Below are 14,096 nucleotides of genomic sequence, written 5' to 3'. Positions count from 1 at the left end.
AAAGAGAAAAGGATCCAAGTGTGCACCCTGTGTCCCTGGTAAGAGGCATTTAATTACTTCCAGCTTGGAACCCCTTTGCCTGCATGCAAATCCCAGGAGGTACTTGTGTCTAACAGGATGACAAGGCAAGGTCCCTGCATGTAAAACTGTAGTGGATTTTAGGGGAAAGAATCCTGCTGTGAGCTCATCTGCAGCTGGCTGAAGTCAATAGGATGACATTGGGTAAAAAGGGTAATTTCACAGAATCACAGAATCTTCAGAGTTGGAAGGGACCTCTAGAGATCATCTAGTCCAACTCCCCTGCTCCAGCAGGATTGCCCAGAGCACATTACTCAGGACTGCATCCAGGCAGGTTTTGAAAATCTCCAGAGAAGGAGACTCCACCACCTCCCTGGGCAGCCTGTGCCACGGCTCTGTCACCTGAACTGTAAAGAAGTTCTTCCGTGTGTTGGAACGGAACTTCCTATGTTCCAGCTTGCCCCCATTGCCCCTCGTCCTGTCACTGGGAACCCCCGAGAAGAGTGTGGCTCCATCCTCCTTCAACCCGCCCTTTAGATATTTGTAAGTAGTAATAAGGGCTCCCCTCAGCCTTCTTTTCTCCAGGCTAAAGAGTCCCAGCTCTCTCAGCCTTCCTTCATAAGGGAGATGCTCCAGTCCCTCAATCATCTTGGGTGCCCTTCGCTGGACTCTCTCCAGCAGTTCCCTGTACATGTGGGCGACTGGGTTGGGTACATACCTTTTCTCTCCTTCATATTCAAACTTGATCCTGACATTTCGCTGCTGAAAGAAAAAGCAGAAAATGGTTAAGTCCCAAACTGCACCCCAGACCGACATGCAGATCCAAAGCTGACGGCAGTTCTCAAAGAGACTCCCCTAACTCCACTGGGCATCTGGTCTAGGGCCAAGCTGCCTGCTGGACTTGCAGACTTTCGGGAAACTCCACAGTGCCGATAAGAGTGCTTGTCAAAAAATAGGGTCTTCTGTAAACAAGACAACACTCACTCCTCTGTATAACTGTTTTAATAAAATGATTAGTAAAAGTGGAAAATTTTGAATGCTCTGAACTCAGTTGGGAACAAGGCACTACTATCAAAGAAGCAAACATGTTAAGTGCCTGATGCCTGTCCATCTTCAGCGCTTCCTGTGGTTTTACTCCAGTACTTTTCTGTTGGAAACCCAAAAAGCAAAGCTCAGAGGATGTTTAATAGAACACAGGAATATTTGGGGCAAAGAAATAAGAAGTAAAAAGGATGCTATAATGGAAGCAGAAAGACAGTCTTGGATTTTAAAAGCTAACAGTGCTGGGGTGGTGGTGGTGAGGCAGCTGTTCTTTTCTTAGGACATACAAAATGCAAAGTGTATCAGGTATCACTGCAGTATAAGCAGTAAGTGTACATCCTGAACTGACCCATTGCTCACCTCAAGAGAAATCATTAAATTCACCCAAAGAAGAGCCAGCAGAGTCATGGGCAGACTGGGGCACCCAACTGTGCAGGGAGTAGTAAAAGCCACTTCTCCCATCCTCTATTTGTGCATATTTAGCAGCGATCGAGACTACAAGGAGCCTTTTCATTCATTCAGCTTCTCAGACCGCGCCTGAGCCAAGCACCCCTCTAGCATCCCTTGGCTCAGGCCAGGACTTTCCGATGGTCTCCAAGGCAGATCAAAACCCTCTTTACTTCCCAGACCAGGTTTAGTCACCCCAGTTAACCAGGGCTCTGTCCTTGCTAGTGCACAGAAGCCTCCTTAAATAGTGGGTTTCTTCCCATGAAGAAAAAAAGTGCTTGCCACCTCCCTCCAAGGTGTAACACCAGGGAGGGCTCAGTCCCACGCCACCTGCATCTCACAGGGATAATCCCCAAATGGGTGGGTGACAGCCCTTCCTGAGCGAGCGCCTTATCTCTCGCCCTGGATTGCCAGCGCATGAAGGCACACTTTCCATCCTCTCAGAGGGAAAGCAGAGCCACAGTGAAACAGCTTTGTCTCTAATGAGGAAAATGCGCTGGACGGGTGTCCCTAGGTTTATTTTTAAACTGACAGCTCCTCGAGTTCTGCAAACACCCATCAAAGTTTAGGAAGTCAAGGCTGGAGGGGATTCCATTGAAGAGCTTAAAAAACCCCAGCAAATTCAGGGTAAACATGTTGGATCACTCGAAGCGCATCCTTTTTAACTCTGCTCGTGGCATTCTCTGTGTTTCCAGAAAGGCTGGGAAGAACCAGTGCTGGGACAGTCACCAAATTGGGCACTCCAGCAGCGTTACAGGCCTGTGCTAAACAGGCACTTACATCACCTCAATCTCTACAGCCAGTTCTCCAGGCCCACAACATCTGGATAAACTCCAGGTTCACTCCTAGAACCAGGCTCAACCTGTAAAAATACCAAACTAACTGTAAACCAGCCTAAAATTCAAAAGGACATGACCATAACCAAGCTAGTGAAGGTCCAAATTATTCTAGAGACATAGGAAAATACGGACGGAATTGCCACCTCATATTATCTCTGTTGGAAAAGAAAAAAGATATGAGTTCTTTTATGGCAATTGTTATTTGTATAACAAATATTCCTCTCTGAACAGGACCTAGCTGGTTCATCCCTCCTGGGTGCTGGTCTTACATCAGCCACTGTGGGTTCACTGCATGTAGCTCCACAAAGCCCTTCTCTAAAGTAAGAGGGGAAAAAAAAAATCAGGGCAAGGAACTTTCGAGGTGTCTCTTTACAAAGGAGCAGGACGTGTAAAGGGAAAAGCTCATGCAGCTCCGGCCTTGCTGCAGGAAACCTTCAAAACACAGGTTTCACTTTCAACACAGACCCAAACGCCGCACCGAGCTGGGACGTAGCACGCGCTGCCTGTTTATGCTGAGCAACACAAATTTCACAGACAAATAAGTTTTTCAAAACAGCTTGTGGCTGGAGAATGTCAAAACACTTGTATAAAGCTCCAGAGAGACAAAAAAAAAAGGAGAAAAAAATAATAAGAGAGCCACGACCCTGCTGCATCCTTTTCTTCTACATCAACAACAGGGCTGATGTGCTGTGGCCTGAAGCCAACAGAAGTAAGCCAGCTGCCCCACACTGCTCCGCTCTGCTTCTGAGCAGAGCAAACACACCAGCTGCAAGAAGGGAATGAAAACCCACTTCATTTCTTAATTAGTTTTTTTTTTTTTCTGATATGAAACACACTAACCTCTCGCCTCCCTTGAAGAAACCAAGACCTTAAGCTCACAAGCATATGGAAAAGGGATAAATACATATTTATCTGTAGTCTGAGAAGTTGGTTACAGTTTTATTTTGCAGTCTTCCCTTGGCTTGCTTATGTTTTTGACCTACGGCTAAAGCTGAATTCATCACTGCAATCAGCAACAAATACTTTTTTCCTTTAAAAAAAAAATAGTGGGTAGTGCCCAGAGCACTAGGAAGTCCCAAGGGGATGCAAAGCACTTCCTAAATGCCAGAGCAGGCTGTGATTTTTTACACCCATGGAAATGTGGTTCAGAGCAACTGGTTTGAGATTACACAGGGAGTCTGGGGCACTGCCAAGTGCTGGAGCGAAGTCTCACGCGAGTCTGCACCCAGCATCTCAAATGCATGATCGAGGGGAAGGCAGGATCAGCATCTTCTCCATAAGGACCTCAACACAAGGTGCAAATGCTTGAAGGCAGGTCACCGAAGAGATGCAGGTGGTGGAGGCTGCTGAGTCCTCCTCACTTCTGCAATTTTGTGAGGAATGAAGACAACAGCAGCTCCTCCTTGCACAATCCCGGTCGTGCTATTTACCCTCCCTGCCATCAGATGTCAAATGAGGTTAATGGCAGCCTTGTTCTCCCCACAATCAGGAGGTCATTAGTTGGTGAAGGAGAACAAGCGGAGACATCCAAGAAGGGCGGTTGTTAAATATGGTGGAGGAGAGGAGGAAGGCCATGCCGCAAAGCGCCAGCCTTAAACGCTGAGTTCTGGCAGAGGATTTCAGCAACAGTATCGTGGAGCACTGTGAAAGCTGAGGCAGATAATGGAGCAACCAAGGGAAACTGAGGCATGAAGGCGCAGGACAAAGTGCTTTGCCTAAAAGTGTGAAGAAAAAGCACACCCTGGGGAAGAGAAGGGTCTGGGGAGACCTTATGGCAGCCTTTCAATATATAAAGGGGGCTCTATAAGCTCTTGAAAGGCTGAGAGAGCTGGGACTCTTTAGCCTGGAGAAGAGAAGGCTGAGGGGAGACCTTATTACTACTTACAAATATCTAAAGGGTGGGTTGAAGGAGGATGGAGCCACACTCTTCTCGGTGGTTCCCAGTGACAGGACGAGGGGCAATGGGTGCAAGTTGGAACATAGGAAGTTCCGTTCCAACACACGAAAAAACTTCTTTACAGTTCAGGTGACAGAGCAGTGGCACAGGCTGCCCAGGGAGGGGGTGGAGTCTCCTTCTCTGGAGATTTTCAAAACCCGCCTGGATGCAGTCCTGAGTAATGTGCTCTGGGCAGTCCTGCTTTAGCAGGGGAGTTGGACTAGATGATCTCTAGAGGTCCCTTCCAACTCTGAAAACTCTGTGATTCTGTGGTAAGATGGGGAGAGACTTTTTACCAGGTCCTGTAGTGACAGGACAAGGGGCATCAGTTTTAAACTGCAAGAGGCTATATTTAAGCTGGATATAAGGAAGGTATTTTTTATGATGAGGTTGGTGAGACACTGGAACAGGTTGCCAAGGGAAGTTGTGGATGCCCCATCAGTGGAAGTGTTCAACATCAGGTTGGACGGGTCTTTGAGCAACCTGGTCTAGTGAAAGACTTCCCTGCCCAGGGCAGTGGGGTTGGGACCAGATGATCTTTAAAGGTCTTTCCAACCCAAATCATTCAGTGATTCATTCTATGAATCAGAGCAGCAAAGCCAAGGACAAAATTTAGATGTTTGATCTCCTAGGTTGTATGTACTGAGCAACTTTCCCTCTCCACGTGCAGTTCCGTACAACACGGGGCACAAAGAAGCCCACGTCTCGGCTGGCGCCTATAGGCCCTGCTGTGACACAAACAAAATAAGCGACAACCCTGACAGGAAATACCACAGTAATTCCCTTCGTTTCTGGAATAATTTCTTCTCCGAGATACTTGTACCGGCATTTCCTCCAGCCCCGCTAACAAATGGTATTTTACTCTTTCTTGCCATCCGCCTCTGAAAGGAAAAAAGCAAAGCCACCACACAGTGGCCACAAACCCATCACCATCTTTCCAGGCTTTCCTTGAGGTATTTTTAGCTCCTTCCTCAAAACGTCTAATTTCACAAAAAGACCACAAATGCCAAGCTTTAGAGGAAGCGCTGACGGGAATCGGGACGCACACACACACACACCATGCACCCCGTCAAGCTCAGCCAAGCTCAGCCCCCGGCGCTGGAGCAACCATCCCTGAGAGCTGGTTTAGATTAAGGAAAACGTTGGGAAAAAAAATGGAAAAAAAGTGTTTCCAAATGAGGTGAATCATGATCTTATACAGAGATCCCTGAAGAGCTGAGTACTGTTTGTAATAAAAGCACACACGGAGAGCAGGAAACATGCGGTTAGGCCTAAAATGGAAGCGGCTTTGGAGGAACAGAAGGTGCTGAGCACCTCGGGCTGCTGAACACCCAGAGGGTCGATTAGATTAGGGTAAGGGTTCCCAGCTGAGCAATGCCATGCCCATGGAGAAGGGTGTCCAATAGTGCAAGGACACCTTCACTGCATCACCCCGATGCCACCGACCCAGCGGAGGAGACAGCCCCGCACCTCCATGTCTGCCCAGGGCACCGAGAGCTGAAGCACCTAAAACCACCACACTGCAAAATCTCAGACCACCACCAAGCTCAAAAACTGCCCCCATCATGTCCTCTCCTCCTCCCAAACTCAGCTGCCATCAGAAGCAGCATTCTGGTCGGACCCCACCTCTGCAGCATGCTTTGAAAGCTGATCTTATCAAACCTAACCAGAGGAAAGCTTTGCCCATGCTGAGACACCACAGGTACAGGGCCTTTGGATCACTTCCACCCAAACCCACGGTCACCTCACAAACCACCTGGGACAAAGCCTCCAACTCTCCAACTCCAGCATCAATCCTTCTGAGGTCAAGAAAGGCAGGGAAAACCATGACAAGGGGCCTCCTCTTCCCTTCAGCGCTGCAGGAAGAGGGGCTCATTCCAGCTTCACTCTTACCCACCCACGAGACCTTGGGCACTTATTTTGCCTCAGTTTCCCCCCCTGGGTAAAACAGGGGCAACGAAGCAGACCCATTTCTCAATGCTGGAGGGTAAGCAGAGGGATTATTTTCACTTCTCTTATTTCCTACTTGTTGGATGAGGAAACAAAGAGAAAACCCCGCTGAGCGGTGCGGCGTTCAAGCATTAGGGCTCTAGTTACTCCTTTGTACAAAGCCACAAAGCGGTGGGATTTCTCCTCAACTTCTGGCTTTGGCCAAGAGAAATCAGCACCACAGGGCCAGGCTGAGGGGACTTCTGCACCTCCCCAAATAATACACGTTGTTTGCATTAGTCCTGCGCTCACCCCTGCTTTTAGCAACGGGATGTTCGTTACAAGCCAGACAGCTGGACCGCGTCCCTAAACCGCAATAGGAGATGACTAATCCGCGTCATTAGGAATTATCTGCACAGAACCCCCACGCGCTTCGGGTTATTCAGCAATCAGACAGAAAGGGGTTTGTCTGGGATTGCCCCCTTCTCCTCTCAGGGGGTGGAAGCTACAAGAAATCCTGGTCCCCTTGGATCCTTACAGTTCTCTTCCTCTGAAAAAACAAGCCCGGCACATGAGTAGCTCAGAGGCCAGTGGAAAGATGATGTCTAGAAGGTTCACTGCTCCCTGTTAGAGATATTTTTGGTTTACACAGCAGAAGTTACAGGCTTCAAAATGTTTATCCAAAACCACCTACCTGGCAAGAAATAGCTTTTTTCCCAGCTGGATTTCTCCTTGGTATTACCATCTTAGCATCCAAGTCAGCTCCACACACAGACAAGGGAAAGTCTCTTCCCCAGATCCTTGGGACTCCACTGCCTTTGTCATCTCCAGCCAAGGCTTTCCCAGCTAGTGCTGCTCCCCTCTTGGTCCCTTGCTTCTGCCCCTCCCCAGGTGAGCCAATCCCTCCAGATCTCCTCATAGAGACTCCCACCTTCAAGGTGATATTTATGGACCCCCATCATATTCCCCAACGATAAAACAGAGGTGATAAAGCCAAACTCCTTTTAGGCTGCTCGAAGACCTACAAACAGAGAGCCCTCGAACATGAGCTGTACTTCATTCTAGTTATGAGCAAACCTTGAACTGCCAAAGAAAAGAGATTCCAAAGGTAATTCACTAAAAGAATAACTTTTAGGTCAGTCTGACATTTGCTGTGCATGAGAAAACGTTCTCACAAATTGCTTTTATTGCTCTGGGAGAACTTGCAATCAAAATTAATGTGACAGAGGAACTGCTAGCTGTCCCCGGCTGCGATAGAGGCCCATGCCAATGCCTTGTCATTAGACCAAAGCGCAGCACTGACAACCAACTTCATACTGCAAGTTGCCAAGCACTATTTATATAAATAATTGGAGGTGCATATAAATAGACAGACGCTAAATAAATGTTAATATAATTGCTCCTTTCTCCTTCATGCTTTTGTTTGGGGTTGCTAAGTCTTTGTGGTTTCCCTTCTTATCCCACTCATCTTTTTCCTTAGTGACCACAATGCAGATCTTTATTCTGCTGTTTCCTTCTTCCCCTCTTCAGAGCCACTGCTATAAACAAACTCCTTTGTCTCTTCAGTCCAGGAGACAGCCTGAAAGGACTCCTTCCAGCCACGCCAGAGGATGCACAAGGAATAATGGAGTGATGAAAGGAATAATGGAGGAGTAACAGTGCAGAGGATGCACTAGGAACAACGATGATCCCCCTGTTCCCAAAGAACCTCTTTCGAAGATCATGACTCACACTCCGAAGGAAAAAGGTGTCCACCTCTATCCCTCTGCCCTGTTTTCTTTCAGCTTAACATAGTGGCTGACACACCTGACCAGGACTCAGGAGATTCAAGCTCAGCCATCACATCTGCTGCCAGCTGCCTGGGCAATCTAAGGGAGGAAACTCATCTGCACTGTGCATCACATATGGCTGTTCCCATTTCCAGCTTGTTCTACCAGGACGCATTAGACATCCAGAAACTCAGCCTTAGTCCTAAACTTATTTGTAAGGAAAGCAAACTGAAAAAAGAAAGATTTTTTACACAATTTGCCAAAGGATGTTCATTTCATAAGATGATCAGAAGCAAAACTGTCAATATTTTTGGGAAGAAATATTGCGTAGCATACACCACCACAGACTGCTTTCTTGTGTGGCCCAAGCCTACCAGGAATACTATCTGGCAGGCTCCAAATTTCAACGTCTGTCAAGAGAGCACTAAGGAACCCCTCCAGGAGACAGGGCTGAGATAGCACTTTGGTCTTACTTCTTTGTGAACAAAAAAACTGCTGCAAGCCACAGAGGGACAGGCTTGTTAGTCAACACATTCTTGCTTAAAAGTGTTTTTCAGTGAAAATTTGGAACACTGACTAAAGGATTCCCATGCCTCAGAAAAGCATTTTTCCACAGAAAAAAAGGTATTTTAAGATTTAAAAAAAAAAAAAAAATTTAACAACTGAACATCCAGACCCAAGTACTTCAATGTGAGCATTTTGCTGCAGGGCCTCGTAAGCGACACCTACAATCAGATTCCCAAGAGGGAAATTTAGCATCTAAATGCCCCATGCCTCACTCTCCTTCTGCAAGAAGGAAGACTGTCCAGTGTCTCCTTCATCCCAACCAGCCAACCTGATCACAGAAAAAAATAAAAAAAGAAAGGAAAAAAAAAGGGGGGGAGAACACCAGGTACCAAAGGAACAACAAGTCACAGGCATGACAACAGCATTTCCAAAGCAATCTTTCCCTCCTCATCAACTTCTGTGCTAAAAAACAAGGGAAAAAAAACTAAAAGTGACCCAAACAAGTCAATTAAAAGTTTCTCAGCTGCCAACATGAACCAAGTCCCCACTAATTCCACCTACTTTGGCCACTCCCCACCTCGCAGACTAGACTCCCATCGTCCCGCAAGCCAGACTTGTTCCAGCTAGTCCAATTTAGTGAAGCAACAATTCAACATACTCCAACGCCCTTCATCTCGTGGGGCTTGTTGGTCTGAATCCTCAGCCCTGAATGCGCAAGGAAAGCAGGATGCTGACTCTGATGCCCCTCCTCCATCAGAGAGCTTGGAGTAACAATGAGCACACAGCTACGGCTGGGTCCGCTTATGGATAAAAAGAAAAATCATAAAGGAGGCAATGTTTTTCCAAGCATCAGTGTTGTAAATGGGAAGAACAGTTTGAATCCTAAACGGAAGTGGCAGCCAACAATGCTAAAGCTAATAGCAGAGCACAAAACTCTAATGGTGATTTAAAAATGAAGATACTGAGTGGATGGGCTGTGGATACAAATTTGATTGCAAGACTTTGATTTTATGAAACTTTTGTAGATTAAGAATTTAGCCAATGAAAACTATTCTTTTTCTTGGTTTTGACTAAATATCTGGTTAACTGTGTATCTGCAGCTTTTACAGCAACAGTTTTCAAAAGTGACAGCAGGGATTTTCCCCCATTGCAAGAAGAAATATGTTATTCCAGAGAAGCCTAAAAAGCTTTGCTATCCTGAAAGCAACCCGAGTTGGCTTGGTATGGTCCCCACCCATCAACTTGCAGAAAATGCTACCCTCGGAGCCATCCAAAGCTGCGCTGGATTGTCTGCTTTGCCTGCAGCTGCAGAGAGCCAGCTCTGAATTTCTCTGGTCTGTTTTGTAAACATCTTGGACTTATTTCAGCATGAGCTGAACACAAATCCAGTGATTCAACTTGGACAGCTGCTACCGCCAGGACACACTTTAAAACAGACATGCTACATGCGCACGTGTTTTCGTCTGCGTGTGTCTAGGAAGTCCAGAGGGATTCGGGAAAGGATTTTTCGCCTTTGCATCCAGAGTTCTTTGTTAGTAGCAAAGTGCCATCAAAATATGCATGACAACAGTAAATGACAATTTGTTTTTGCAAAGTCAATTGCAAGCTTATTCTAAGCCGTAGCACTGGAAGTGGAATTCCAAGTGGATTTGCTCGCATGCTTCTCCAGCAGCTTCCTGGTCCTCTCCTTGTTTTTCCCCTTTTTTTTCTTGCTGTTTTGACAACTGAAATCTTTCTTCACAACTTTTGTGTTCGCATAGTATTTGTTCCATATGCGAACAGGCAATTAAATCCACTTTAGCTATTGTATCAATGTCAGCAAATAATTTCTGACATTGCTCAAGGGACAATGTTTTTGCTCACCAAATCAACTCTGAATGCTCAACAGGGCTCAAATGTTTGGTTTCAGGAGCATAAACACTAGTAATTAATATTTAAACACTTTATATAAGGATGACATTATTCCTCCCAAAAGAGCCTGGGTGTCTACAGCTCAAAGTTGGCAGTTTGTCTTTCAAATATCTGAAGCAAAATGTGCACATGATAAATATTGTATTTCATCAGCACTGTCAATAGAAAACATTTGACTAGCCCAAAGCTTAAAGCTGCATAGCCTGTAACAAGTTCTTTTTTTTTTGCTTAGCACTGAAAGTAGCAGAAGTGCCTTGGGGTGTGATGTGAGATCTAAAACCAGTTTCAGGCTCTATTGCTGTATTTGTGAATGATTGGGAGTATCATTCTTTTCCTCTGCTCCTCCATTGCTCCCCTGTGATGCTTGTAGCTTCTATTTAGCTCTTCAGAAAGAGGTACTAAACCTTGTGCCTCAGTAAAATTATGTTATTTCTGACGTGCTGAGCTTCCGCACTACTTGTTACGTTCAGTTCTAACATTTAAACTCTGTTCTCCCAGCATAGTAAGCACCATGGCCACCTCTTTGGTTTACTGGAGTTTGGGGTGGACTCAAGAAATACCTTACCTGTTTGCTGGAGTGGACACTGGTTTTATTCCTGTTGTTGTCCAGCAGCCCCCCACATTTGCCCAATGCTGCCAAATCCTTCATAATAGAGTTCAGAGCTTCTTCTTCATCTGCAAAAGAAGGAGAGACAACTGAAGCACAGAAGGCAACCTCACCCCTGGAAGTCCACAGTAAAAGTACAGCACTGCAAATACAATCTTTCACTCCAAATGGGTCAAAAGACATGATGCCCATCCTTGCTGTTAAGAGAGGCACTCAAAGACCACACCACAGTCCCTCCCAACCCACCGTGTCTTGGAAATACATGTTTCTTCATCACAGGTGAGACAGATCCTCAGAAAAGCCAGTGGCTGAGTGTGTGTGGCCACTGCTCCTACAGCTCCTCCATCTCATAGCCCATGTCTACTGCCCGTGGGGCCCTTTGGAGAGGGACCCATAGGCCAGATGTACTTTCCAAGGAGCTGGATCCAGTTTGTGAGGTCTAAGATGATGCTCTATAGGACAGAAACTTTCAGGACCCACAAAGCTCATGCAGCAGTTGGAGTACAACAGAGTTCTTCACTTCCTCCTTTCCTCCCTCTTCATTAAAGATGCTCAAGAATCCCAATTGATTTTCAAAACTAGAACCAGTGAGACGGCAGGGGAGAGGGCAAGAAAGCTGTTAGAAAAGGCAGCAGACTCAACTAGCCTGGATAGAAGGAAGACATGAACGGAGAGCCCATACAGTATTTCTGATTTCTGCAGTAACTGAAGACATTTGAGGGACCCATTTGATCTGAAACCAATCTCCTTTTCAAGATTTCTACATCTATAGTCATGGTCTCAAAGCAGCTAATAACTATTTAATTGCAAAATACCAACTACAAGCCCCAAAAGCCCTATCACGATATAGGGCACTGCATAGGGCAACCATTTGGAAGGTGTGAAAACCTGTTGCACACTGCTATGTTCATGATACAGTCAAGACAGGCAGGTATGGGGCACATGCAGCAATTGCCGTAAAAATGCAAATATAGCTATTGCATTTTGTGTAAAACTGAGTGTCTCCAGCCACCCCTGCTCCAAGCCAGCCTGCAGATTTAACTCAATGCCTGCCAAGATGTGAAAGATGACAAAAACATTATGAAATCACAGGGGATTTCACACCCAAACATTGAGTTTCTTTCCCTGGGGAGGTATATGCCCTGAACCCTCATGCTCAGATACAGCATCACCTCCTCTTTTCCTGCTTCTCCTGCTGGGTTGTATCAGAACTGAAGCTGTGAAAAAAATAAAAGGTGTGAGAAAAAGACTTCTCATGCATGCTGTGCACCCAGAGCCATCTCTTTAAAGAAATAAGGGAAAAAATGGGGGAAAATGTTTAGAATCCAGTATCACTTTTATTTTAGAGCTCAGAAATAAGCTCTGATTAGGAAAATTCCTACGTTTTCCTTTAGGCAATATATATGTATATATATATACTAAGACTATAATATAAATAAATATTTATGTATGAATATTAAATATTTAATAAATAATAAAATTAACATCAAAGTACATTAAAGTGTGATTCCTCTCCCCTTCCACATTTCCCTACCTACTAAAAACACAGGTATGTTTTTCCAGAGGGGTGGCAGAGAGCATAACCTGAAATACTACAAGGAAACACTCAAGAAAGATAATTTTCAGTTCTAATTCAAGGGGAAAAAAAAAAAAAGCAAACAAACAAAAAAAGAAAAAAAAAGCAAGAACGTTCCCATAGTTTGGGGTTTGGGTTGGTTTTTTTGAGGGGTTTTGTGTTTGGGATTTTTTGGGTGGTGGGGTTTTGGGGTTTAGTTTTTTTTGTTAAAAGGGATCTCTGGGGACAAGCATAGTTTTCCAGGCACATTTTGTAGTAGGAAAAAAACAACATGAAAAAGGAGGAAAATTTTATTTTTTTTTTTTGTGGAGGGGGGAAAGGAAAGAGGGGAGGGACAAGTTAAAAAAAAACCACAAACAAAACCCCCTCACACCGCCCTTCAGGAATTTTCCACCAAAGCTATAATCTCCAAAATGCCCCTCACCCCTTTCTTTTTTCCAATCCAAGTGACAACAAAAGTTTCCTGAACTCGCTAACATAAAACGCAGTTTGTAATCTCACGGGGAAACAGGGTTTCAACAGGCAGTGGCAGAGCTGGGCTGTTGCGAGCAAAACCACTCGATTCACCACTGCTCTCCCACCTCCAAACCTCTCTGGACATGCCTGGCAGCATTTTCAAGGAGATGCATCTTTGGTTAACACACCAGTGCCCTGCAAGGATAGTCCAGAACTTGTAAGATTCAGCACTGCCTGTCCTAAGAAGGGACAGCAGGGTTTGCTGGAGGTCAATAGTATTAATAGTGGAAAATAATTTAAAAAAAACAAACAGGGACAGAGTAACTTCAAAGTTTTCTGGAGCGACTGTCAGCTGCTCCCACCATTCCTCCCAAGACAAAGACCTGCAGCCCCCAAGAGCTGGCACAAACGCCCCCAAAGACCACATCCCAGAGAGCTCCCACCAAATCCCATGGGTACCCGTGGGGATGAACCATGCAGATGAGAACAGCACCACAAACCATGCTTTTGCTAAGCACGTCTGATGAGCACATGGCATCACTGAAGACATCAAAAAAGAGAGATCTTTGAGCTGAAATGGCTCCTACCATTATAACCACTAGAGATGAGTATTCAGGGTCACTGCTTCGGTGTTATTCCTATGGGGGAGGTTACTTCATCCATCCTACGGACTGTAGTCACACTGTAATTTCACTAGGAGGAAGCTGGAAGTGAGCAACCCTGCAAAACCCAGAGAGACTGGGATTGGCAACCACCTCTGCAGAGTATACAGAAAACCTGGATGTCCTCACTGCCTATCCTACCGCATGGGGCTTACGCTGGCCACCAAGTCAGGGTATTCAAACTAACTTGTGACAAGTTGTTTACTGATTGACAAAGCAAGAAAGGCCAACTTCCCAATGCACTTCTGTCTTCTCCTTAAACACCAAGGGGTTTCCAATGTCCAGGAAAGGCTGGGTTTGTATCTCATTGCCATCAAAGCAGTAACAGTCTTCCTCCTCTACCTACCCATCAATTTTGTCAAAACTTTGCAACACAGTCTTCCAAGTCCATCAAACAC

At 45.6% G+C, this 14,096-nt stretch overlaps 1 protein-coding gene across 1 annotated transcript in view; it reads right to left on the bottom strand.

Annotated features, from left to right (window-relative positions):
* LOC104291263 (mitogen-activated protein kinase kinase kinase 3-like) overlaps positions 1–11,046 on the bottom strand; it is a 42,988-nt gene extending 31,942 nt beyond the window's left edge. Inside the window, exons 1-2 of the mRNA XM_009890472.1 lie at positions 10,963–11,046; positions 737–780 (exon numbers count right to left, since the gene is read on the bottom strand). Of these exons, the coding sequence (XP_009888774.1) occupies positions 737–780; positions 10,963–11,046 (128 nt within the window). The remainder of the gene's footprint in view (positions 1–736; positions 781–10,962) is intronic.
* Positions 11,047–14,096: the final 3,050 nt, after the last annotated feature.

The sequence above is a fragment of the Charadrius vociferus genome, unplaced genomic scaffold, assembly GCF_000708025.1.
Source record: "Charadrius vociferus isolate BGI_N301 unplaced genomic scaffold, ASM70802v2 scaffold608, whole genome shotgun sequence".
NCBI classification, from domain to species: Eukaryota; Metazoa; Chordata; class Aves; order Charadriiformes; family Charadriidae; genus Charadrius; species Charadrius vociferus.
Note: the sequence above shows the minus strand (reverse complement) of the source record. Positions and strands in the feature narration are given on the sequence as shown.